The following is a 26,335-nucleotide window of genomic DNA, read 5'->3' as shown; positions in this document are numbered from 1 at the left end:
ACAAAGGAAAAAAGAAACATCACACATCCTTATAAAACAAATCAAGAAATATAAATCAGCAGTAAAACTGTACTAACAAAAAGAACATATTTCGAAACAGCTGATGAGTGGAATATCCAATAATTAAAAACTCATATAAAACATTTCCAGATACCAACAAAATATTTCAAAATAGCAGACACAAAGATCCAGTAATGAAAAATAATAAGGATACAAAATTTTTTTTGCTCTGCATACCTGGGAACGTTTGATATCCAGGTGTCCTGAGATTGTTCTGAATTAGCAGGAGGTGGGGTGGTTTGCTTGGAACTTTCTCCTCTCTCAGTCACATACCAGCGCTCTCTCTCACACTGGCTCTCAATGACACACCTATACACACATGCTCTCAGTCACTCACATATACAAATGTTTTTTCTCTCTCACTTATATAGGCTCTTAATTACACATTTACACACATGCTGTCTATCTTTTCACGCTTACACACACACAGGCTTTCAATCACATAAATACATGCTGTCTTTTTCTCACACAGACTCTCATTCACATGCTTACAAACATGTCCTCTCTTTCTCTCATTTACACACAGGCTCTCAATCACATACTCACATGCTCCCTCACCTAAATCAGCTCTCAATCACACAGACACACATGGTCTCTCTCTCTCATTTAAACACAGGCTCTCAATCACATACTCACATGCTCCATCACCTAAACCAGCTGTCAGACACAGACACACATGATCTCTCTCTTACTTATACACACAGGCTCTTAATCATACATACACATGATCTCTCTCACACACAAAGGATCTCAATCATACACACATACTCTTTCAAACAAACAGGTTTTCAATTACAAACTTACACATACAGGTTCCCAATGGTAAACTTACATTCATGCTCTCTCTCTCACAGGCAGGATCTCAATCACAGACATACTCTCTTTCACATATACAGGCTCTCAATCATTCACATACATGCAATCTCTCACTCACACACACAGGATCTCAAACACACATGCTTGCTCGCTCATTCACTCTCTCTCCCCCCCTTCCCCCCCCCCCCCCGGGAACTCGCGGCAGCAGCAGCCACCTCCCAACGCTAACCTCCTTCATTTTCAGCCCTCGAGGAGGCGAAGGCGGAGTCCCATCGGCCGCGGTTGAAGATTTTCATTTTCCTCCGAGCCGCGCTGCAGTCTTCTTCCCGCGCAGGCACCCGATGCTCTCCACTTCCTCTTCCGGGCCGCGGGAAGAAGAGAGCACCGGCGTGCTCTCTTCTTCCCGCGGCCCGGAAGAGGAAGTGGAGAGCATCGGGTGCCTGCGCGGGAAGACCTGCGCAGGCACCCGATGACTCCAGCGCTGGCACCCGGCTGACACCCGATGACTCCCGCGCAGGCACCCGGATGACTCCAGTCTGCGTGCTCTCTTCTCCTCCCCCCCGCGGCCCGGAAGAGGAAGTGGTGAGCATCGGGTGCCTGCGCGGAAGAAGAGACCACGCTAGTGTGGTCTCTTCTTCCCGCGCAGGCACCCGATGCTCTCCACTTCCTCTTCCGGGCCGCGGGGGGGAGGAGAAGAGAGCACGCCGGTGCCGCTGACTCCAGCTGTCCTGCCGCGTTCCGCCCGGGCTGACAGCATTTTAAGCCCGGGCGGCGGAGGACCGGGGAGCAGCTGGGTCAGCGGGGAACCGCGAAGTATGGCGACACGTGTCTGCGAGCCAGATGCAGCCCTCAAAAGAGCCATATCTGGCTCGCGAGCCATGGGTTCCCGACCCCTGTCCTAAGGGATAGTGAGAATCCTCTAGCTCTGCTTTTCCAGGCCATATAGCATTCAGCCTAGAACAAACTTATGTTCCATTGTATATCCCAGTAGAACAGATCATGCCCCTGTTAGGGCTGGACAACCTCCAGAAAGACTGGCATAGCCACTGGAGTACTACATCTGCTATCTGAAATCAGTTCATTAGAATTTAGATGAGCTACTATCACTAGTTGGAGGTAGGGATACCATTGTTTCAAAAGCTGCTTAAGTGATTACCGACCATTCTGATTTTAGCTTAGTCCTTAAATTAGCATGCTAGTGTTAAACACTATTCTAACCATTTTTCCTTCTGGGTTTGATAAGCTCTTGTTTTATACAGAGACTGAAGATTAAATCCAGCTTCTAATGCATAAATGGGCTGATACAGAAAAACCCATAGGAGAGCCCAGGCCACTCTCCTGGGTGTGCAATTGAGAGCCTGTGGTAAAAGGAGGTGCTAGGGCCACTAGCCTGTCCCTAATGCCTCCTTTTTGACAGAAGTGGTAGCTGTCAGCAGGCTTGACAGACACTCCATTTTACCAGTGTGTTCTTGAACCTGCAGACAGCCATGGGTTTGGAAAATGGATGCTGGCAAAGTTGAGCCTCAGTCTTCCAACCTGTGGGCCGATTTAATTTTTATTCTTGGGGCCTCTACGATATTAAGTTGGTGTACAGAAAAGCAGTTTTTGCTTTTCTGCACACTTTCCTGGTGCCAGCTGAAATTAACTCCTGTGGCTTGGCTGCATGTTTTACTTTCTGTATTGTGTGGGAATAACTAATAGGCTCATCAACATGCATTTGCATATTGCAGGTGCTATTACCCCTTACTGTATAAGGGGTAAAAATAGCACATTGAACACATGTGTCCCAACCAGGGGCTGCTCAGCCCAAATGTTGAAAGGGAGGTATTTAGAAATGATAGACTGTCTATAATGTAACAAGTTTTAGCATTCACTGAGCTAGGAGCAGCAATCTCCCAAGAACTTTCAGAAAGTTATCCTTCCAGATAGAAGTCTACCACTCAATCTCCTCTTTATAATGGCAAGCATCTATGTTTTATAGTTAGGTACTTGATAGTGACCAGCCAATCGTAAAGGATTTGCTCTGGATGCAAACGTTTTTGGTAGATAAGGCCAGCACTTAGGACAGACTAGAGTCAAGTGATGCAGGTTATGGTACCCCAAGAGTACTGCAGATTTGGCCATAAATTCCAGTCAGGTTTAGCAGTAGCTTTCAGTAAGGCTGACATGTTAAGAGTGACTCCGGTCATTTAACCAAGTTCCCTACTTACGCTTTAAACGCTGGGAGATAGGAATATGTAGAAACCGTGCTGAGGTTGTAAACAAATGGTAAGTGCTTGTTGATATCTGATGTTGCCCAGCTGCTGAAAAAGCTGTTCAATAATCCCTGGTCTCCACCTAAGGGAAAAAAAAAAAAAAAAAAAAAAAAAAAAAAAAAAAAAAGACAGGACATTGAAGCTAGACTGCTAGTCCTTTGGAAAGCCAATTTCGTGTTAAGCTACAGCACTAGAAGCCCAAGTCTCATGGTGGATACCCCTAGGATGCATGGATTTTAGTTTAGCTATTTATGTTTACTTTTGTGCTTCTACAATGATCTGGCTTAAAGTTAAATCCATGTTTACCTCATGTAGGCACCTTTGTTTTCCTGAAAAGCAATAAGATGACTTTCAATTGTTTGCAACAGATTCTCCAGGTCTGTAGTTATATTTAGGCCACCCCTTCTACTTTGAGCTGCAATTTCCAGTGCTCAGTGGAAAATCTGTTCCAAGTCACTATTGTGCCTACAGATTAGGTAGGCAGTGCTAGTGTATCAGGACCACAATTTACTGGTTTGTAAGGACACTACTGCAAAGCATGTGCACAACAGAAGTGAAGCTAGCAGATTTTACAGATCTGTATCTAGACTTCCATCCAGTTTTATGAATTATGCTCAAGTTTAGAGGTGTAGATGTTACAGCATATTTTAACACTTCATTAATCAGGCAGCTGCAGTGAATTATGTTGAGCAGTTGTGTGTCTTCACACCACTGATACCATACTATCTTCCAATTTAGCCCAATAACTGCATCCAGTTTAGAAGAATTTAGTGTCTAGAATATGTACTCACTGCTAGTCCAGCTTTCCACAGCTGGACTAGCAGTGGAAAGCTGGACTAGAACCAAAGCATAGTTTTGAATTGTTAACTTGCTAACAAAGCCAAGGTAGAGGCTATATTCTAGCAGCTGAATATTAGTTCTTGCTTCTCCTTCAAGTTTCCCCAGACTGCCTTGGATAATCTTCACTGGCCCCAAGGCCAGAGGGATGATTCTGGCCCTGGCCAACATCCACACTAGTGGCCATAGTTTCCCATTGCAGGCCTGAGAACACTAGCTTTCCATCTTACTTAGGGCATGTAGCTTCCCATCCTGAGCTACAGGACTAGTACCACCATTGCATCAATCTATCCTCCCAATTCTTACCTGGTCTAGTTCTACTTTTGCTGTTTGGATAACCTTTCCTACCACAGGCCTTAAACCATGAGCCTACCTGGCCAGGGTATTGAGATAAGCCAGCTATACTCCCCCCATTCTAAACAAATGGGAGCCTACCACACCAGAACTCATCCCCACCAAGATACCTCCTAATTTTAATTGTCTAAAGAGCCATGTCTTCAACTTAAGGGTTGAATTATCCCCCTTGAATGGGGTATGGCAGATTCTATTTCATAAACAGTATATTAAGCTGTAAGAATATTGCAATTTGTAGCAACTGAGTCACAAGTAGCCTCTGCTGCAAGAGATCACTGATCTAACTGGCTGTTAACTCATATTGGTCTCCCAAATAGTGGCAGATTCAAGTGAGGTTTGACAAACTCGATTCTAACAGGGAGCCAGTGCAATAATGGGTATATTTGGTCATCCTTAAAGAAAACCACCTCAACTTTGGAAGACACTATCTGCAGACTCATGCCAAGTACCATCCTATCTGAACCAAACTGAAGTCTTCATAAGCCTGTTAACTGTTCCAGTTGTGCAATACTACCAAGGAATCCATACAAGGCATTTATAGTGTTCAGATTAAATGTTAAATTCAGAATCTATTTACTAAACTCTGTATTCAGTAATCTAAATTATGTGCATTTCTTCCAGTTTAGTAGCCAGGCATTACTACAGAACTTTAATCTGTAAAGCAGTGGCAATCTGGGAAGCCTGACTTTAATGGAGAATCCTTACTTAGAAAGCTTAGCTTTGAGTGAGCTCTGGACTTACATAAGCATGTTGGGCTCAATAAATTATACCTACACCAATTACCAAGACAATTATGCTTTAGACTAGATATGTGGTATACTAGAAGGGGCACCTGATTACTGCAAGTTGGAATGGGAATATGTACTAGGATAGAAAAATTTGAGTAGTGTAGTAAGGTAGTGAACTGGTTAGCCAATGTATACTAAAGATAAAAAGCATGAGTTAGATATGTTTTAATGCTAAAAGCAATCTGAAGTTTAGTACAACTATAGAATAAAGTAATACAGTTGGCAAGCTAGCCACAGAGACTGGCTACAGTTGATGTACCTGAAAATTAAGTTGAAGGGCTTGTCTTCATCTGAGGCTCCTACCTAGAGGTAAGAGTTAGCTTTCCAGTTTTACCCATGCTATATAAAAGCATTAGTAATTAAATGATTTGAGGAGTTAATTCTAACTTGTCATCTTATGTATCCAGCTTGACATCAGAACTGCTACAACTGCTTAGTCCCTTCAGTGTATGCAGCCTATTTACCAACCACTGTTTTGGTAGGTCTTTATGAGACAGGGGCATGAAGCATAGTATATGCCATTAAGACTTTGACATGTATCCTACAGTAATACTTTAGGAGGGATAGTGTAAGGTGAAGCTTTCAAGGAATCTGCACTGAACATGCAGAAGCACAAAGGTTTAATTTAACCACATGTACAAGGACCAGACAGAACAATTAGTAACCTGTGAATTTTAAGATGTCAAAACTGCCTATTTCACCAATATCCATATTCCTGTAGCACAGTATCTCATAAGAAGCCAAGATAGAGGCTGTAATTTCTGCACCATATTCATTGTCTCAAGCAACAGTTTTAGTATTGCAATAGCTAACAGGTGTATGCAGATTGTAGATTTCACTTGATTTTGTTGAACCCTGGTGAGCTCAGCTTTTCCATTTATGGATGAGTCTGGCTACAGAAGTTGTGATTGTCTGCCACTGGCTACAGAGAATCTGTCAGTCTAGACTAGTCTCATCTGCTCAGCAAGTTAGCCACCCTTAACAGAAGGTCATGAGTTAACAGCTACTTTGTGCAGATAGTTCATGAAGCAACAATACCCTAGTTACACTAAGATAGCAAACTCTGTTCAGTGCCATGTTCTAGTGCATAGTTTGTCTAGTCTTATTCATACTGTACTCTAGCAGTGGAATAGGCTATAGGTCCTCACCTGCCCAATTCAGCTCCTGTAGTACTGCTAGAGGCCTCAGTTCATAGGTCTTCTCCAAGGAAGGAGTGCCAGGTCTGTTTGCACCTCATCTCCACAGGGAAGCTATTCTATGTATCTGCTACTGAAGAAGGAGTTACTTACTAGGTCTACCCCTTTCAGATGCTTCTACAATGTTGAAGCTTCTGAAGATTAGCATTGTGCTTTTGTTTAGGTCAAGACATCCTCATTTTCTGCTTGTGAATATGTTCACCTTAAATCTCATGCTATACCATTATGGAATTGTCTGGGCCATCTCTGCTTTGAGGTATTGCCTCCAGAATTAGCCAGATTAAGTCTTGTAGAGATTGCTTTTACTGTTATGCTGTCCTTAAGACAAGGAATGCATATCCTTAACAGGACAGTTCAGGTAGAGTTGAAACCTAGCTTTAAATGTCTGCATGTCATTGTCAAGCTAAATGACATCACTAGTTGGCAAGCAACCTCTTCCTGCACTGATAGGGGGAATTCTAAACTCATTACAGTAAGGAGACTTCTACATCTATACAGTGTATTTAAGTGAACATGAGGTCCAGAAGACCAATTCACTGATTGTCCCATTGAGCATCAAGAAAAGCTTAGTACATTGAGCCCAAGATGAAAACTGAAAGTAATCGCCTAACAGCTGATACCTTAGGTTGTGACATAACCAGAGGTGGTACAGGGGAGATACTGTTCAAGTACCCGATGCACAAGCTTCAAGCCTCTGTTGGAAAGGACGTGAGATAAGGGTAACTAAATGAAACTCCAGGGGAGGGGGGGGGGATGACTCAGGAACCATCAGTAAACACTGAATGCCCTCCTGGAAGAGGTGCTAGGATAAAGTTTGAGGGCCTGGCATCCCTCGATGCTAGATATTGGGAAAGGTGCATGTGTAGTCTGCACAGAGCAGCAGTTACCACCATGAGTAATTTACTAGGCAGACTGCATGGACCATTTGGTCTGATGTCATTATGTTAATAAGGGAAGCAAAGCTATGCATGAAGCCCACTGTGCCTCAGATATCCCGAATTGGAAGTTACTGATTGCCCTTTATTAAGCCAGATGGGTAGTGTCCATAATTCAAAGTTTTTACTAGTGAAAGTGGACTCATGACCTAAGGGAGGGATGGTTGGCCTCATGTACCAAGAGCCAGGGACTCAGGATGCAAAGTACCAGATAGTCATTTAAGAGATACCACCTTCCCCAGCATTTCCACTAGTTTAGTACCCCTAGCCTTAATCCAATCCTCCCTGTCCCAACATATCCATAACAATTACCATACTGGTCAGACCAAGGTCCAAACCCAGCATCCTGTTTCCAACAGTGGCCAATCCAGGCTACAAGGTACCTGCCAAGTACCCAAGAACTAAGTAGATCCCATGCTACTGATGCTAGTAATAGCAGTGGATATTTCCTAAGAGCTTATCCAAACTAGACCCAGCTATACTAACTACATCCTCTGGCAAATTCCAGAGCTCAATTGTGCATAGAGTTAAAGGATTAGTTTTCAATGTGCTACTTGCTAACTTCATGGTGTGCCCCCTAATCCTATTATCCAAGAGTAAACTGATTATCTACCTGTTCTCATGATTAGAAACCTTTCATATTCCCCCTCAGCTGTCTTCTCCAAGATGAACAGGCTTAACCTTGCCTCATAGGGGAGCTGTTCCATCCCCTTTATCAATGTTGGTCACCCTTCTCCAGTGCAGTTATCTTTGAAATGTGACCAGAATTGTACACAGTTCTTAAGGTGTGGTCTCACCCATGGAGAGAGAGGCATTGACATTGTTAGGAATGCAATGGTGAATGAGAATGTTTGCTTTTGACTACCACAGCACACTGAGCTGATGATTTTAGTGTATTATCCACATTGCCACCTAGATTTTTCCTGGGTAAAAATGCCTAATATTGAGCCTAACATTAGATACAGCATGGGTTATGTTTCCTATATGCAACACCTTGCATTTGTCCACATTAAATTTCCTCTGCCATTTGGATGCCCAATCTTCCAGTCTCAAGGTCCTTCTGAAATTTTACAATCTACTTAAGTATTGAATAGGGATGTGAATCATTTGACGATTTAAAATAGTCAGATATTTAAATCGTCAAAAATTAAGAGTGCATGAAACACTAGAAATTCCCCTGATTTATCATGAAAAATTGTTAATGGGGTTAGTGTCCACTAATGGGAGTTATTTGGGGGAGGGTGGGAAAATCGGCACACCAAAACCCACCCTGACCCTTTAAAAAACTAATCCCTTACCTTCCCCCCCCAAAAAAAAACTTTAGAAATACCTTGTGATCTACTGGGAGTCCCAGGAGCGATCTCCCACTCTCGGGCTGTTGGCTGCCATTAATAAAAATGGCACCAATGGCCCAATAAAAAACCCACCCTGACCCTTTACAGATGACCCCTTTGCTTCCCCCACCCCCAAAACCTTTTACATGTACCTGGTGGTCTAGTGGGGGGTCCAGGATCCATCCCCTGCGTGCTGGACTGGTTTCAAAATGGCACCGATCACCTTTGCCCTCACTATGTTACAGGGACTGACTGTTGGCATCATTTTGCTTATGGCAGCTGACGGCCTGAGTGAATGAGATTGCTCCTGGACCCCTGTGGACTTTTGGCAAGTCTTGGGGGACCCTCCTGACCCCCACAAGACTTGCCAAAAGTCCAGTGGGGGTCTGGGAGAGACCTCCTGCACTGGCTGTTGGATGCCAGTACTCAAAATGGTGCTGATCACCTTTGCCCTCACTATGTCACAGGGGCTACCGGTGCCATAGTAGGTCAGAAGCTATGAGTGCAGGGAATGGCTCCTGGACACCCCCCCCCCCCCCCTGCTAGACCACCAGGTACATGTAAAAGGTTTTGGGGGGTTTGGGAGGGTGGGGTTTTTTTTTATCTGCTCTGGCCTCACTAAAAAAAAAAAAAATAGCAATGTGAATTGGAATCTGAACAGATTCACATCTCTACCGATCAGATTTTGTTCTCCCTCCAGCTGAACCAGATCGTTAAAATGATTGGGCACATGATTCACATCCCTAGTATTGAATAATTTTGTATCTGCAAGTTCACTTATTCTTTCTAGATCAAATATTGAAAGCCATTGGTCCCAGGTACAGATCCTTGAGGCACTCCTGTTCACTTTTCCACTGAAAAAAGGGACCATTTAGTGCTGTTTCCTGTCTAAACTAGTTTAAGACATGAATGGACATTGCCTCCTATCCCATAACTTTAGTTCTTAGAAGCCTAGAGGGACTGACAAACACCTTCTGAAAATCCAAATTACATCTACCTGTTTGCCTTGTATCCATGTTTTAACCCCTTTTAAAAGAGTGGAGCAGATGTGAGGCAAGGCTTCCCTTGGGTAAATCCATGCTGGCTGTTCCATTAAACCATGTCTTTCTGTATGCTCTGATTTTGATCTTAATAGTTTCCACTAATTTACTTAGTGAAGTCAGGCTCACTGGTCTATGGTTTTCCAGATTGCCCTGGAGCCCTTTAAATACTGGGGTTACACTGGTCCCCCTCCAGTCTTGAGACAATTGATTTAAGTGATAGTTAAAATTTGTAACCTAAGACCTGAAATTTGAGTTCCTTCAAAACCCTGGGATGCATACCATCTGGTCCAGGTGACTTGTTACTCTTAGTTTGTCACTGGCCTACTACATCTTCAAGTTTTAGTTCATCTGACTCACCCTTGAAGCCTTCTTTAACCAGTATCTCCAGCATCCTTAGTAAACAAAGAATTCACATTCTACAATGGCCTTAATCTTCCCTAAGAGCCCCTTTAACCCTCCTCAGTCATCTTAACAGTCCAACCAACACAGGTTTCTTGCTTTGATATATTTTAAGTTGTTTTTGCTTCTATAGCAAACTTAGTTCCAAGTTTAGCCTGTTTTATGCTTTCCTATTTTCTTCAAATGGATCCTTCTTCCAATTTAAGGATTTTTGCTAAAATAGTCTTACCTCACAGCCATGCTGGTGATAAAATGTTTCACTTTCCACCTTGAGTATGGAATGCATCTGACTGCTTCTTAAGATTAAGTATATAACAGGCATGGAAAATACAAACTGAAAGGCAGCTACAAAGCTTAACTATTTTGCTCATTTTATTAGACATTTCCCTTTTGAAATTTGGGTGTTAAGAGCTGTAGATTTATATATTGTCCCCTTCTAGTCCTTAGTGATAACATGATCCAAGTTTGAATTGCCAAGTGGCCCCACCACATCCTGCATGCCACTAAATTAAATCTAATAGCTCCTGAACCAATTGCTCCATAAAGCAGTTTATTCCATCCTCTGTAGCCTCTGGCAACCAAACCCTTCTCCCAACCATCTTTGGCTCTTACCCCACTTGATCTCCTTCCCCCTCTGTACCACTCCTGCTGTTACCCATTCCCACCCAATACTGCCTTCCCTTAAGGTCCTCAGGCCCCCCTGCAATTCCCATCTTGGTCCTCAATTCCTCCCACCTGCTGAGAACATGTGGCTGCAGAGATCTTTGGTCTGTCTAGCACCTGAGTCCACAATTACTGAGATATGAAGGAAGTTATTCAACCTAATCTAGCACCGATCCAAGCAGTCACCCCCTTTCCCTTGCCAAGAGTGAGCATGACAAGCTCCATGGGACCATGCTTGCTGTGATGCCCCTCCCTTCTGGGCATCACAGCAAGCAGCTCTCATTCCAGATGGGATGAGGTGGGCCAAGAAGGATGCCAGCTGGCTCTAGTCTTGTGCCCCCCATCCCCATGCCAATGGTTCCAGGCATGGAGACTGCTCCATGTTCTAGCCTCTTTCCCTCTAGAGGAAAGTACCACCAACTGAAGGGGAGGAGTTTAGCAAGGAACATTATGGCTTACACTGTACTCCCAGCTCCTGTCCTTGCCATGCTGCCCAGAAGACAGGACAAAAGCTAGACAGACTATGGATAGCCAGAGGGGTTACTTGATTAGAGTAGATCTCTGCCCAAGGTAAACCAGCTTTGAGGTAGCCTATGGGGATTCTTGTAGTCGCAGGACACAGGATCTACCCTTCCAGCCATAGGCACATTTTACTGCAGGTGGTCTTAAACTAGAGATCAGGTATTTTGTAGAAGTCAATCCAAACATAGCAAGAATTTAGTACAAGTCAAGCAATACATACCATCAAAGCTGCCTCTCTCTGTAGCAAATTGTAACAAGTTATTGTATGTTTCAATGGAAGGCCTATATACAAAGACTCCTGAATTGAAGCAGTCAGGCCAGCCTGGGTCTGGTGCTGCAGACAGTTCTTCTCTCTCAAAGAGTTCATCAATATTAGTTAAAACCTAGTTTAGGAAAGAACACAAGACTAAAAGCATGGTTTAAAATTAAACATGCATTGATAAGATCATACTAAAGCAGAGTCCTTTGACAAGGTTGTTTTAGACCTACAAGTTCTCTTTATTGGTTTGCAGGGCACCAAACTACTGCAATCATGCTCAGAGCAGGAGGTTTATATAAGCCATCTCATAGCTAGAGATGTTTGGGACAAGTGCTTTCAGATTGAAAAGCTAGAGACTGGTAATTCCCCTGTAACACTGAAAGACTGGGACCAATATTCATGGCACAGTTCTCAAATCCAGTTGAGTCAGATGATGTTCTATAGAATAGAATGTTAGCCATGTATAATTCTTTCCTTGAACCTCAACCTTATCTTAAGGTATTCAACTGAATTTGTCCATTTTTATTCTGTATTGTTAAGTTTCTCTTTAGGCACTCTAAGCTGTTCAGATCCACAATTGTATAGTCAGTATACAAGAACTTAAATAAAATACAAGTTGAGGCAATGCTGCCCCAAAAATGCAGCACTAAGAGTGGGTTGAACATGACACCTGCAGTAGTGGTGAGGCACAAGTTCAGCCCTGGGCCTCAGGCAGTATGCATAGGTGCTATGTGCATGTGTTTCCTAGCAAACCAGAAGCTTGGTACTCTGCATACCATCCAAAGAGCACAAGTTTGTCCAATTTAAAATGCAATACAGAAAAGTTATTCAGAATTACCCTTAGGGTCAGCTCCTGCTCCTTCCTCCAGGTTTTAAACTTTTTAGCTTTTATCACCTGGCTTAAAGCAGGTTCAATTCCTCCCCCAAAACCCCCAGCAAGATCCTCTGCCTCCACATGAAGCTGTTCTATTACCCACCCAGCCTCTCTGTATCTTCTCCCAAGTTCCATTCCCTCCAGCCCAGCTAGATGTTGCAGCCTTTGTAATCGTGTGGACTTTTCCATCTTCAGGGCCACATGTGGTCACCAACTCTTCCAGACTGCTGAACCTGCCTCTGTCTTCAGAATTGCTTGGCCGACGCTGCTTCTGACTCACATGGATCAATGCAGCTGTCTCCTAGTCCATGAGCTGCACTCTTCACAATAAGGAATTATGTATAATTGTACCAGGCTATGCCTGGAAGTGCATGGCCTGATGTCTGCTGCACTGATCTGCCCAATTTACACTGTGGGGTAAGTGAAGTATTGCAGAATTTGTATGGGAATTTTATAACTGCCAATTTGACCTCTACACCTTTTGCCCCCTGATTAAAGAAGAGTGCCTGAGGTTGTGTCCAATATCCATTTACCTATGACCTGTTACTGAAGCAGTAGAGACAACTGGTACTGCCTTTAAACAAAGCTAAGCAAGATCTGAGATTCTAGACCAGACATAGCAAGATTCTTTCAAAGAGACTTGTGGAAACAAGTTATATAATATAGATGAGTCTTTAGCCAAGCAATGCTCAGTTCTGATTTTTTGTTGAGTGTCCAGAAAACAGTTACTATAAACTTGATCATTCTAATTGTCATGTTTGCTAAAAATGTAGTCTAAGATTTGGCTTAGTCATACAGACAAGGCTACAAGTAGAATCTAGGCAATGTTTAGATTTGGAAGGGGAAGATCTTGCTAGTTTACTAGAATTAGAAGTAAACTGTCCCAAAGACCCATTTATAAAGTCATACCAGGCTGCATGTGTTCAACAAGTATACATTGACCAGGAAACATGTAGCAATATACTATACTCTAGGCACCCCAGATTTAAACAGCTGTGAAAACTAGACACTCCCCTGGATTATTGGAAGCTTATGCTACAAGTCTGGCTTGGTCCAGATATTAAGCCCACCAAAGTTAGTCTTACAATAGCCTTACCATTGTATCAGCATCCATGAAGACACATTTGGAATAATGAGTAAGAGTCCAGCAATGGAGCTTTGTTAGTGTGATGCCCAGCTCGGGTCTCTGCATTAAAGCAAGGTGAGCTGAATCCCCACTGTCCAAGACATCCACCTGTTTGACTTCATCATAGACTTTGTGGAGTACTTTTCTACAATAAAAATGATTGCAAATCATGATTGAGGAAAACCATATAGGCAGAACCTGGCAAAGTCAGATTGTGCAGTGAATCTTCAGACTGCCTTTCCTCCCCTCACTGGGCATGGCTGCCATACTGATTGGCTACAGGCTTTAACCCTACCTGATAGGAATCTGCCTGCAGGCTACTTTTGCAATAGCTGCTGTACAGGCTTGTCTACCATTAAGACAGGTTTAAAAATAGTAAAATATCTGCCAGATGCAATTTGTAGACTTATCTGTAATAGGTACTGCATGTCAAGCATGATGCTTGTCTTATGGGTATTGTCAGATGTGTTAAGCATAAGGGTCATTCTAGGGAACCCAAAACCTAATGCCAACTGCTTGCCTCCAAAAGGCCTTGCAGCAATATAGCAGACAGGTACCCAATCGTGTATATACATAAATTGAGTAGCTTGTGCCATCTGTTAGCCCAACCCCCAGCAGCGGATTCCCAATGAAGACTGGCCCGGGGATTCGCCACCCAGGTGATACCACGTGGTCTGCCGAGTGCAGCTTTGTCACAGCCATGCTCAGCAGACCATGTGACTAGCACAACCTGCCCACAGGGGGATGCCCGATTGGCCTTGGCAGGGGCAGATTGGCCTATCTGCCCCTGCCAACCCCTCAACTTGTGTATTCAGTGCTGCAAGAAGTTGTCCTAAAGATTTTAAACCTAAAGCAATGAGGCTAACAAGTTTGATATTTGGGTTTAGTGTCAAGTGTACACCGTGGCTGTTTAATAGCTTTTTCATTTGAATTTCAGTTAAGCTAGACACGTTACAAAGTCTAATAGTATATTATAAAAGCTTCAGCCAGAAGCTTTTGACAAAGCACTGATCAAGGCCAGCTTAGAACTTTTGGTGTCCTAGATGAACACATTTGAGTTTTGCTTTATTGCAGACCTTCCTTGGTAAAGCTATGGGCCTCTTGCATTAATGAATGCATCTATGTCTAGCATCCAAGAAGTTTTATGGAGTGTCTTGCCTTCTATGTACTTGTCAGAAGACATGACAAGTCTTGGCAAGCTATCAACTACCACCCAGGGATTTAACTGCTTTGTTTAATATGAATGTTTGTTTAATCTAGTTCCTTGATCACAAAAGTTCAAAATTGTAATGTACTGCAGAGGGACCTTTTAAAGACTACAAAAATGAGGCAATGTACAGTGCTGGGTTTTGTATTGGAGTCACTTAGGAAGAGAGGACCTTTGAGTCATTGTGGGGAAACATCCTCAGCTGTGTGGCAGTGGTCAAAACAGCAAAGTGTTAGAAAAGATACAAAAGGAATGAATACAAACTGAAAGTGTTACCTCTAAAGAGACTGCACTTTGTGCAGTTGTCACCCCCAGCTCAGAAAAAAAAAAAAAACCAGGACTAGAAAATAGAAGTTGTCTCAAAGGGGAAAAGTGCTAGGATAAATAGTTGAGGCTGTGCAAGCTAGCAGTCTTCAGCTTGGAAAATATGGCTGAAGGGACATGAGAAGCTTATGAGTAAGGTTGAACTGGTAAAATGGTTTATTTACCTTTTGAAAACACAATGGGACTCCATGAAACAGCTGGATTTAGTAGTACGAATGCATGAAGTGACAGTACAATTAAGCCATGGAATTTGTTGCCAAAGGACATTGTCAGAATGAGTAGCATAACAGGGTTTAAAAAAAAGTTATGACCTTGCCCTAGGTGTCAAAGCCATCTAGGCAGACTAAAGAAAGCTATTGTGATTTAATAGGACATCTATTCCATGGGATCTGCCAGGTACTTGTGACCTGAATTGACTTGGCAACAGGATTCTAGGCTTGACGACCTTGTCTGACCTGATATAGCATTTGTTCATCATGATACTTCAATATGGAAGTTGCAAGCCACAATCTTTACCAGTAAATTTCCTAGTGATGATCTAACTTATACCAGTGCTAGACTCTTTGGAAAGGTGTTCAGCTGAGGCTGCTGTTCTAACAGGTTTTAGATCTAGTGCAAAGGGAAATGCTGTTGGGCAGATTAAGTATGTCACTATAGTCAGACTGCTTGTTTAGCCAAAACCTAAGTGCATGGTATATGGATGTCCCTTCTTTGCTAAGAGTCAATATGGTATTAACATTGCCCTGCCCCCCCCCCCCAAACAGGATAGTGGGGCAAAGTTAGGAGTCTAGAGCAATATGGATAGTGACATTTGACAAGATTTGTAGTGCATTAAAGTGATGCAGGGTGCCACTATTACTAATGCAATAGCTTTTGACTGACTATCCTTTTAGATTTAAGCACAGCTTCTTTATATTGAAAGACTAGCTGAAGCCTGCTTTGACACAAGCTTTGCCTCTACTTGCTAGATGGTTTGCATATGCACTAAGCTTCTTTTGGGCACAGTTCACTTCCAAACTAAGTGGAAGCTTGGTAGTTTTCTGGATCATGTCCTTTTGCCAGGGTTTAAGCTTAAAAAAAGTACTTCATCTTATGCCTTTAGAGGCCAAGATGTAGTTACTAAAAATATAGGTTTTAGTTTCCATGTTTAAGCTAATTTCAAGTGTCATATGCATTGTGTACAGCTAGGCTTGCAGCACATTACTGCCACAGCTTTCCCTGGTAGCTCTCCAAGTTGGCTGGAAAGCATGTTTGCAATCTGCAAGTGCACTAGGGTTATATTAAAGGTGATTTATAACCTACTAAATCAAACAGCTTCTTAGGTGATAAGTCTAGTCTAAGATGACTTAGTAAATCTTAAAGTCACTTAAAGATAACTAGAGTGGGACTTGATGTTATTGTAGAAAAGTGTTGGAACAAACAATACACATACAATAACCCAGAGCTTTTCACACGATGTCAATCTTTAGCGATGCTGCACCACCAAAAATATTTAGGCAATGACCTTCATAATAGGCTTCGTTAGGGCTTTCGCCTATTCAACTCGGCCTTATGCATAATCATAGGTCATGATGTTGAAGATATTTTTTTGAGAAAGTTCTTTTGCAAATTAAAACGAATAAAGTCAATGACTATTTCAAACTCTGACTGGCATTATTCCATATATATAATCCATCATTTAAATGGTTAGACTTATCTGGATTGTAGCACTTTTTGACATGGAGCCGTGTTTCGGACTGCTATCACCATCTCCCAGTCCTTCATCAAGGGTAATAGTTCTGCGTCGAAAACATTCATTGATCAATTTTACTAGTTAATCTAACAAATTCAACCATGATTTCAGTGGACTTAGTTATATCAGAGCAAACCGTATCTCAAAAAAAGTACTTACACAGTTGTCGAACAATTCAAACATGGCGCTTCAGCGTTTACCCATTTCCGGGGAAACCTCCCAGAACCCTCAATATAATGGAAAAATGACGTAATGTAGCTCCTCCTATCTGTCAAGCTTCCTACATGATTTACCGTATACCACTCTATAGAGGCATTAAGCCCTGCTGGAATTACAGTATTTAATCTAAATATCCACTGCTGTTCTTTTTTATTGAGGACTTTGTTGATATCTCCTCCGCGAGGATGACTCAATTTTTTCTAGGATTCTCCAGCGCAATGAATCAAAAGAATGTTGAAACTCTTTACAATGCATCACTACGGGAGCAGTCAGTTTTTCCGTAGTGATACAGCTCCGATGTTCTATGAGATGTTCTATGTGGTACGGCAATCAAGATATGTTAGCACAATTTCATAGTTGGATCAATACGCTAGATAGTAACTTACAGTTTACAATGACATTTCATTCTGAGCAAATAGACTTTCTAGATATACATATTTCCAAGAATAGAGATAAGTTAACCACTACTCTGTATCGTAAATCTTGTGAACGTAATACCCTGCTGCATTTTTCAAGCTTTCACCCTCACCATCTGTTAAAAAAAATCTGCCGATTGGCCAGTTCCTGCGGTTGAAGCGAATCTGCAGTACTACAGGGCAGTTTTAGTTACAAGCAGAACTTTTGGCTAAAAGACTTTTACAACGAGGTTATCCCATTCGATACATTAAGACAGCATGGAAAAGAGCCACAAATGCCCAACGATGTTGGTTATTATTGGATAAACAGAGTGATAACCAATCGCCTCTAGTTTGTACGATTCCTTTCTCTGACAGGGCTGGATCCATTGCACGTTCAATTAAACATTGGGCTGTTCTCCGCCCCCATAATGCTTTGTTTGAAGATCACCCTATCATTGCGTACAGCAGAGGACACAATATTGGAGATATGGTGATGCATTCATTTTTACAGGAACCAATTGAAGATGTGTTGCCACATGGCACCTGGCTGTGCACTGGTTGCTCAGTTTGTAAGCAAGCCATCAGAGAAACCTGGACAAATGCTAAAGGGTATAAACATATAGCACATCACTATACCGATTGCCGGTCCACCCACGTCGTCTATCTCATCGAATGTCCGTGCAGACTCTGTTATGTGGGTAGAACTAAAAGGATGATCCGTACACGTCTCATAGAACATCGGAGCTGTATCACTACGGAAAAACTGACTGCTCCCGTAGTGATGCATTGTAAAGAGTTTCAACATTCTTTTGATTCATTGCGCTGGAGAATCCTAGAAAAAATAGAGTCATCCTCGCGGAGGGGATATCAACAAAGTCCTCAATAAAAAAGAACAGCAGTGGATATTTAGATTAAATACTGTGATTCCAGCAGGGCTTAATGCCTCTATAGAATGGTATACTCTTATGTGGTATACGGTAAATCATGTAGGAAGCTTGACAGATAGGAGGAGCTACATTACGTCATTTTTCCATTATATTGAGGGTTCTGGGAGGTTTCCCCGGAAATGGGTAAAAAACGCTGAAGCGCCATGTTTGAATTGTTCGACAACTGTGTAAGTACTTTTTTGAGATACGGTTTGCTCTGATATAACTAAGTCCACTGAAATCATGGTTGAATTTGTTAGATTAACTAGTAAAATTGATCAATGAATGTTTGATGCAGAACTATTACCCTTGATGAAGGACTGGGAGATGGTGATAGCAGTCCGAAACACGGCTCCATGTCAAAAAGTGCTACAATCCAGATAAGTCTAACCATTTAAATGATGGATTATATATATGGAATAATGCCAGTCAGAGTTTGAAATAGTCATTGACTTTATTAGTTTTAATTTGCAAAAGAAAACTCTCAAAAAAATATCTTCAACATCATGACCTATGATTATGCATAAGGCCGAGTTGAATAGGCGAAAGCCCTAACGAGGAAGCCTATTATGAAGGTCATTGCCTAAATATTTTTGGTGGTGCAGCGTCGCTAAAGATTGACATAGTGTGAAAAGCTCTGGGTTATTGTATGTGTATTAGTAAATCTTAAGCCACACATTTGCATGCACTGAGTATCACAAGGCATACAACACTGTCCAGAGTCAGTTCCCTGGTTAGATGTACTAGAACAGTAGTCCAACCCTGTCCTGGGGGCCCAGCAGCCAGTCAGGTTTTCAGGATATCCACAACAAATATGCATGTTATGGAGGCAGTGTATGCAAGTTCTCATGCATATCCTGAAAACCTGACTGGCTAGCAGGCCCCCAGGACAGGGTTTGGGGACCACTGTACTAGAAGAAAGCTGCTGAAAAGCTGCAGATGTTGACAGCTTTAGTTATGGCTCCTGTTTACAGGCTGGAAAATCTAGCAATAGTCTGAAGTCTGTTATTCATACTTATCTTCCCATTTTCCTAACCCCCCCCCCCCCAAAAAAAAAAAAAAACCAAACAAACTTACTTCATGGAGTCTGAGACCTGAGGTGTTACAAGCACCACCAGCTTCTTTGTTGTATTGGCGCTTCGCAGAGATGAGCCCAACACCAGTGCTCCTTTCACATAGGAATCATTTGTTGCAAGTGTCACAAAAGCTTGGTCTGAAAACAGTAATTCCACATTAGAAGACTGAGGTACAGAATGGGTTAGCAATTCACTTTTGGCCAGTTCTCAGAATCCTCTGTCAGTTTGAGTGGCTGACTAGACTTACAACCCAGCCCTCAAAAAAAAGAGTCTTCATGGCTAGAACTTGCCATGATTGACCAAGTTTGTTACAGAGAAGCCTTGTCATTTACTGGATGCTTTAACTGCAGACCCTAACAGTAAGTTATTTCATCATACAAGTGGCAGTCTTACGGCTCACACAGAAGTTGGTTTTTATTTTGTGCAAAAATATTTCCTCAGTTTCCTGTTTTAAACCTTCAAAGCCAAGCTATCAAAAGCTATTTCCCCCCAAACTCCTTTTACTGTTTGAGAACTTTAGGAGTCAGTATTAAAGCTTCAGGGACATTCAGAAAGTCTAAGATGTGATTGTGGCAAGGTCCAGTGCTATGCAAGCTGGGAGCAGCAGTTACTGTACATTCTTGTGTATAGAGTTGAGAAATTGGTACAAAGATGCTGTTCAGCTTATATACTACAGCCCAAAGACTCATCCAAAACCCCTGGTGGGCCAGCAGGGGGTCTAGGCATGATCCCTTCCCCCCAAAAAAAACTCACTCACTTGGTAAGGGCAAACAGCTGCTGGTGCCATTTTGATTACTTGTTCTGGGCACCCCCAGCTGGACCACGAGGGAAGAGTTCTAGCAAGATGTTAGTTATATGCAGAAACCCACAATCAAGCCGACTGCTGCATTCTGTACAAAATGCAATGCCTTATCTTGACCCTCTGCAGCTGGCTATAAGGCATTACAGTGGTCCAAGGATGTGAAATGCTTAAGCTACTGTAGGAAAATTCATAATATAAGTTAACTGCCTTACTGGATGAAGTTTCTAGAGTGAAACTTTTAGAACCAGTGTGAAAGTAAAACCAGTTACAACCCCCAGGTCACACTAAAAATGGTACCTCATCCATCCAACTCTAGTTGGAGATGCTATGAGCAGATCAGCTTAATACGCATGCCTCTTTTGGATAAATTCAGACCGCTTTCTGTTTTAAATATGCATGGATTGCCTGTAAGCAATAGTCACTAAGTTGCAGCAAATACACCTTCTCAGACATGAAATATTGTATAGCCCATCTATCCAATTTAGCTTTATAATTACCATTCCATAAGCCCCCCAGGTTTTACCTTCAACTTATCCACTGGTGATTTTGGGGCCAGAAAATACCCTCAACTTAACACAAGTATATGGTATGCTGTGATTAAAAAGTGCTGCTTTTAAGGGCATAGCATTTAAGTTAAACAGCAGATAGAACCTGCAAGTTAAAAATGCAAGTTGATTTATGCAGTTGTGGCTTTCATCCAAACAGGTCTTGGCTATAAGGTCAGAGATTCTGTAGACAAGATTGGGGCACAAGTGCAGCATTAACAAGCCTGACGTGTGCAAAATGTTGACCACATCTAGCTATAAGAAGTCAGGATCATGTTAACAGCTATTAACCTGTGGGATATCTACTTTGTCTTAGAATGGACAATGCATAATTACAGTGAGCTTTTTTTTCCCCACACAGATCTGTCAGCATTGACATTTTCCTATGAAAGATTTGGTGGAGGGCTTAATGTCTGTTCTGCCTGAAGTCACAGCAAGTTCAGTTTATCTGTCTAGGTACAGTCATGTGGGAAAGCTGACTTAGGAACTGATTTGACACTTGGCAGGGTTCAATAGTAAGCACATACCCAAACATTTTAGCTTGCCAAATGCATCTCAAATGCTTGACTTTCTGCCAAAGCTACCACAGTAAATGCACCCTCACTTTATATCAAGTGAGTTTTGAGGCTCTGATGCTTTCTAATCCTAAACTAGTCCAATAACTAGCTATTTGGCTGCTGTGAGTAACAGTATTAGCAGGCTTGCTGGAATAAGATTTTTGAAGAGCCATGGTTGGTCCATTAGACATGTCAATACTTAAAACTTAAGTAAAAGGCTTTACTACTTTCCCTCTACATGGATTATAGTATAAGTTGCAAGTTACTTTAGTTCAGTATGCCATGAGAGGCAAGTTTAGAGATCTTAAGAGTTTTGAATTTTGATTGTCTATTCAGACAGGGTATTTTAGTATGCCCGAAAGCCCCGAGACATCCAGTCTCTGCAGAACACCCAAGCTAGTAATGGCTTTCTAAAACTGTTATAAGCTAGTCCCTGATCAGTGCAGTATTTTAGGCAGACTTCCAGTGGTATCTTGAGTCTGTCAGATGCCTTAAGTAGGCAATACATGTTCTAAGGATTGAGTTCGAGCTTACTAGATCAGAGAAAAAAATACCTGAGTTTAAAGCAAAATGTGAACAAATTTTAAGAATTTTGTGCCTAGGCAGTGCACTCCTTATACTACCAGATATAAGATGGTCTAAAAATTCTAAGTCTACATGTCTAGATTCCAAATGAACTAGACATCATGGTTACTAAACCAGGGGAAGTCTGAGACTAAACACCCTAGAGCTATGTTATCACCCCCTTCTGCACCAATGGTTTGTGTACAGCCTCCCAGTTGGGAGAAGCTGGCTACCATGTCACCACATGCTGAGATAAAGTACAGAGAAGGCACAGTATCAAACAAATCCAAGAGAGCAGCCAAACACCAATATTAGAAATGAATAGCCCAGAATTGGGGTATCAAGAAGCCGGATGCAAGAGTAAGACTTCCCTTGAAAAGGGAGATTACCTGTCAACTGTCATCCACCCCTTGCCCACAAGGGTGCCATAAAAAAGTCACACCTGCCTCAAAAGGAGACTGAGGAGTCAGTTATTGCTTCAAACACCACTACATAAAAAGTCCCCTTGATACAGGAGATCCGAACAGCAGCTGATGTTTCTCTTGTCACTGTTTTTTGCCAGCAGGGATTTTGGTTGCAATATAAAAAGATGTGCAAATATTAACATGACTATCTTTGTTTCATGGCACCCAGCTGAAGAGAAAGATTAACACTGACTTAAGGGGGGGGGGGGGTGTCTTACACCCAGCTAGCCGATACCCCAATTCTGGACTATTAATTTATTGGTGTTTGTTTGGACCAGAGTTCTGTTTGATACTTGCCTTCTCTGTGCTTGATTTCAGTTTCAGGACAGTTTGTGGTTTTGTATTTGTTCAGACTTAACAGGAAGCAATAGGTACACTGAATAAGAATTCTTAAGTTCTTCTTTAGACATCTAGCTATTAATAGGTGATTAGATAGAGACTAAACAAGGGCCAAGTCACCAAACCTGCAGTCTGGTTGCAGTCTTAAGGGGCTGATGTAGGTCAGTTGAGAATGATATTTTACCTTTCCTGAAGTGCAGAAGTGATGCCTTTAGTGCCATGTTACTATAACAGTCAGTCATTTATGCTCTGAGCTATTGACAGAATGTGTTGCCATTTCTTTAGAGAAAGTTGAAGCAGCTGAAGCTCATCTAGATGCAGTTCTGAGTTGTTTGAGCTTTGCCACACTTCCTAGGATGCTCTCACTCAGGAATGAAAGATTCACTATAACTTAGGGCAGAGTTCGGTGAATTTGTGTAAAGCAAGCCTTAAGCTGGCTGGCTAATAGTTGTAGCCATGTAATACATCTGGCAGTTTACAGAAAACAGGTCTTTCTGGTTTAAGACCAGATTTCTCCCCCCTCCCCCCCCCCCTACTTAATGAAACCAAGGCTAGAGTAGCTTTGATATCTAGGCCAAATTAAAGCTCATTAACTTTCCTGTAATCTCCCTATGGGAGAAAATTCTGGCCTTTAAGATAGGGAGCCAGCCTGGTATTCACATGTAGTGCTGGGTGTTGCAACCGAAGTGCCTTTTGTTCAGTTCCTGGTTCATGTCTCAGGAATGATGGGGAGTTATTGCAATGCAACACCTAGAAGCTAGCTCAAGATTCGGGACTGCATGTTTTAAGGCACTCTTGGCCTGAGGAACAATGATTAGGCTATAAGGGAAAGTGTTATAGCTAAGGGCAGATTGTTTTTAGTGATAAGGAAACAGGAACATGCAATAACTAGATTACAGCTATAACCAAAGGAAGAAGAAGAATGCTTCTGCACTATTAATGCTAGGACAAGTGGCCTTCACTTTCCAGTGTGTGGGAAGGTCAGAAATAAGTTGATTTGGCTTTTCTGCATTTCATTAAGTGCATACAAGATAAAGGATTTCATTTATAAGAGTGATTGATAAGTCTGCTCAATATACATGAGAGGACTAGCCACAGCAGCAACTACCCCAATATTTGCTTGGGATAATATGCCCTGTATTATAGCTACTGCTCCTAGTTAGTAATCTGTATGTAATATTTATGAGGTATAAAAGCTCATGCAGACTTTGCATCTTTTAATAAGCATCAGTACAGAGCCAGATTTGTGCTGTGTGGCCAAAGAGGAGTTTAAAGGGAAAAACTCCATGCTAGCAGTATCACTTGAGTTAAGATGTTTTTGCTGTAGCTTTGAAATTCCTCAAGTTAAAAAAAAAAAAACAGTGGTGTATCCAGTTATACTGGAACTAGCCAGGAGTTTCCAGCAAGGTGAGTGCTGTCACTTAGTGATAGGCAGATCACAAAAGCATCCTCCCCCCCAGCCTCTACAAGGCAAATATTGGACATTTGAAAGAATGTCTAGTCAAAAGACAGAAGCATTAAAAGCCCTACCAGTTTAACTTAAGGAGTGGGAAAGCACTGATGTATTCATCACAATGGGCAATGCCTTCTACATACAAGTTGAGGAGAAGAGATGTGTGATGCAGTCAACTCATTACATTGGCTAATGCACCTCACCACTCATGCAGTAGTGAGGAAGAGGTTATGCATGATTACACAAACTTCTCAGAAAGAAGCTCCTAGATATCCGAGAGCCACTGCTGGTGGGCCTGTTCCAATGAGATGCTGAGAGCAAAGCACAGGTGCTGTCTGACCAGACTGAGGCTACCTACAGACACTAGTTGGGGAAATCGTGCCCTAGAAGAGGGTGGTCAGATGCATGAGTAGGTGTAACTAGTCACTATTAAGCTTTTAGAATAAAGGAGACAGATCTTGGAGCCCAGGGAGAGGTAGCTAGGGCCTTCAACAGGAGAGCATGTCCATGAGCCAAGGACTTCTGTCAAGCTTGTTATCCTGAATTAACTTTGGGAATAAGATTAGCTTAATGTTTCAATTAGAGATTGAAGCCTTGCTGTACTGCTGAGGCCTACTGATGCTGCAGGAGTAGGACATCAGATCTACCTTTTAATTCTGAATTCAAGAATGTCTTATGTTTAACTTTCACAGCATCTATTTTTGATCAGTAAAATCTCATTAGAAAGGTGTTTTTTGTTTAGCATGACTAGGAGTGTGATCCTCACACAGGTACAGCTGTCCATAACAGAAGCTACATCCCCAGCCCTGCAGTGGGAGAATCTACTCAACAGGGCTTGGAAGCATGACCCCCCTCCCTTTAGAAATAGATCCTATACTAGTATCGGAAGGTATTATATGCCCTCACATGCTAAGACATTGGATACCATGAGGATCTTGTGCCTTAAGCCTAGCAAAGGCTTTAAAAGCCATAAAGCAGTCAGGATAGTAGCACAACTGGTCAGGTGACCAAAAACGTAAGCTAAGTTTAATTTAACGGTACAAGACAGCAAGTCATGCTGCTCAGTAAGGAGTTGCAGTATTATATACTATAATGCATATTCAGAGATAAACCTGAATCCAATAGCTAAAGTGCATTATGAGCGAGCTCCCCATTAGTTTACCTTCCATTCAGCAAACAAGATTCTGCTAGCTATTAACGCCTGGATAGATAAGGCCTTAAAAGGTAAAGAAATTAAGTCTTCCTATAAACGCTTATTGGCATACACCGATGAGCAAAATAAGATTCTCTCTCATTAAAGCCCAGTAAGACATCCGGAAAGTCGAGGTACAGCCCCCACATGGGGGATCGCCCGTAGCCAGGGCAAGAAGGGGTAGAAACAGGCGTTTTATCTCCCAGCGGCAGCTGCGAGGATGAGCACCACCCCACCAGCATCCGCACTGGCAGCTGAGAGAGCCATACTACACCGGGAGCCGCGCACAGGGGCACAGCAGGCAGTAGCACCCGGAGCAGTACCCCTCCTCCCCACCAGGCCTCTGCTGCCACCCCCCTACCAGCCAGCAAAACGAGGACATCCTCCCGAATAGGGTGTCCCAGGCTTCACCCGTACCCCTCCTCCCCCAGCGCCCGACCCACCTCAAGGTTAAGAAGCGCAGCCCAGCAGGCAGCAGGTACCCACTCCCTCTCCCCCGCCGGCGTTCTTCACAATCCGCGCTCCCTACGAGAAAGCATGCAAACCCAGGTCACCAGGGCTAGCCCCCCACCACGACGACGACGACGCAATCCCGAGCCTGCATACCCGTCATGGTGCCGCTGCTACTGGGACGAGCCGGCTCGCTCTGCCTGCACGGATGCTGCTTCTCCGGGAGTAGATCGAGTGCTGCCGGGAAGTGGCTTTTATGGCAGGGAGTCACGTGAGCATGCAGGCCCCGGCCGGTCTCTCTCGCGCGCAGGCTGCAGTGGCAGCAGCTGCAGCTGATGCTGCACGGAGTCAGTCGCCCTCCGTGCGCCGTTCAGGCTCATTGAACCCCCGTGAACCCAATCAGATTGATGTATCCGTGCCGAATGCTCAGTTATTAAAACCGATGTCTTCATTAAGCTGCTGCTTCCTGCTCTACCGGATCAATGGCTTTTTGGCAGCCCAGCGATTCTCAGAGGTTGGGCAGGGACTGAAGGCCCCGAGGTCATGGGGAGGGAGAAGTCAGTAGATAATAGCAGGGCGGTTTTGATTTTGTGTGGTGTGACTTACGCGCTTTCACTTGTATTTTG

At 42.8% G+C, this 26,335-nt stretch overlaps 1 protein-coding gene across 1 annotated transcript in view; it reads right to left on the bottom strand.

Annotated features, from left to right (window-relative positions):
* Positions 1-26,022, bottom strand: part of GYG1 (glycogenin 1) — a 31,584-nt gene extending 5,562 nt beyond the window's left edge. The window contains exons 1-5 of the mRNA XM_029615726.1: positions 25,866-26,022; positions 19,345-19,480; positions 13,432-13,606; positions 11,423-11,585; positions 3,087-3,213 (exon numbers count right to left, since the gene is read on the bottom strand). Of these exons, the coding sequence (XP_029471586.1) occupies positions 3,087-3,213; positions 11,423-11,585; positions 13,432-13,606; positions 19,345-19,480; positions 25,866-25,872 (608 nt within the window). The 5' untranslated portion in view covers positions 25,873-26,022. The remainder of the gene's footprint in view (positions 1-3,086; positions 3,214-11,422; positions 11,586-13,431; positions 13,607-19,344; positions 19,481-25,865) is intronic.
* Positions 26,023-26,335: the final 313 nt, after the last annotated feature.

The sequence above is a fragment of the Rhinatrema bivittatum genome, chromosome 9 (genome assembly GCF_901001135.1).
Source record: "Rhinatrema bivittatum chromosome 9, aRhiBiv1.1, whole genome shotgun sequence".
Lineage (NCBI taxonomy): Eukaryota > Metazoa > Chordata > Amphibia > Gymnophiona > Rhinatrematidae > Rhinatrema > Rhinatrema bivittatum.
The sequence above is the reverse complement of the archived record's forward strand: the minus strand, read 5'-3'. Positions and strand labels throughout refer to the sequence as shown.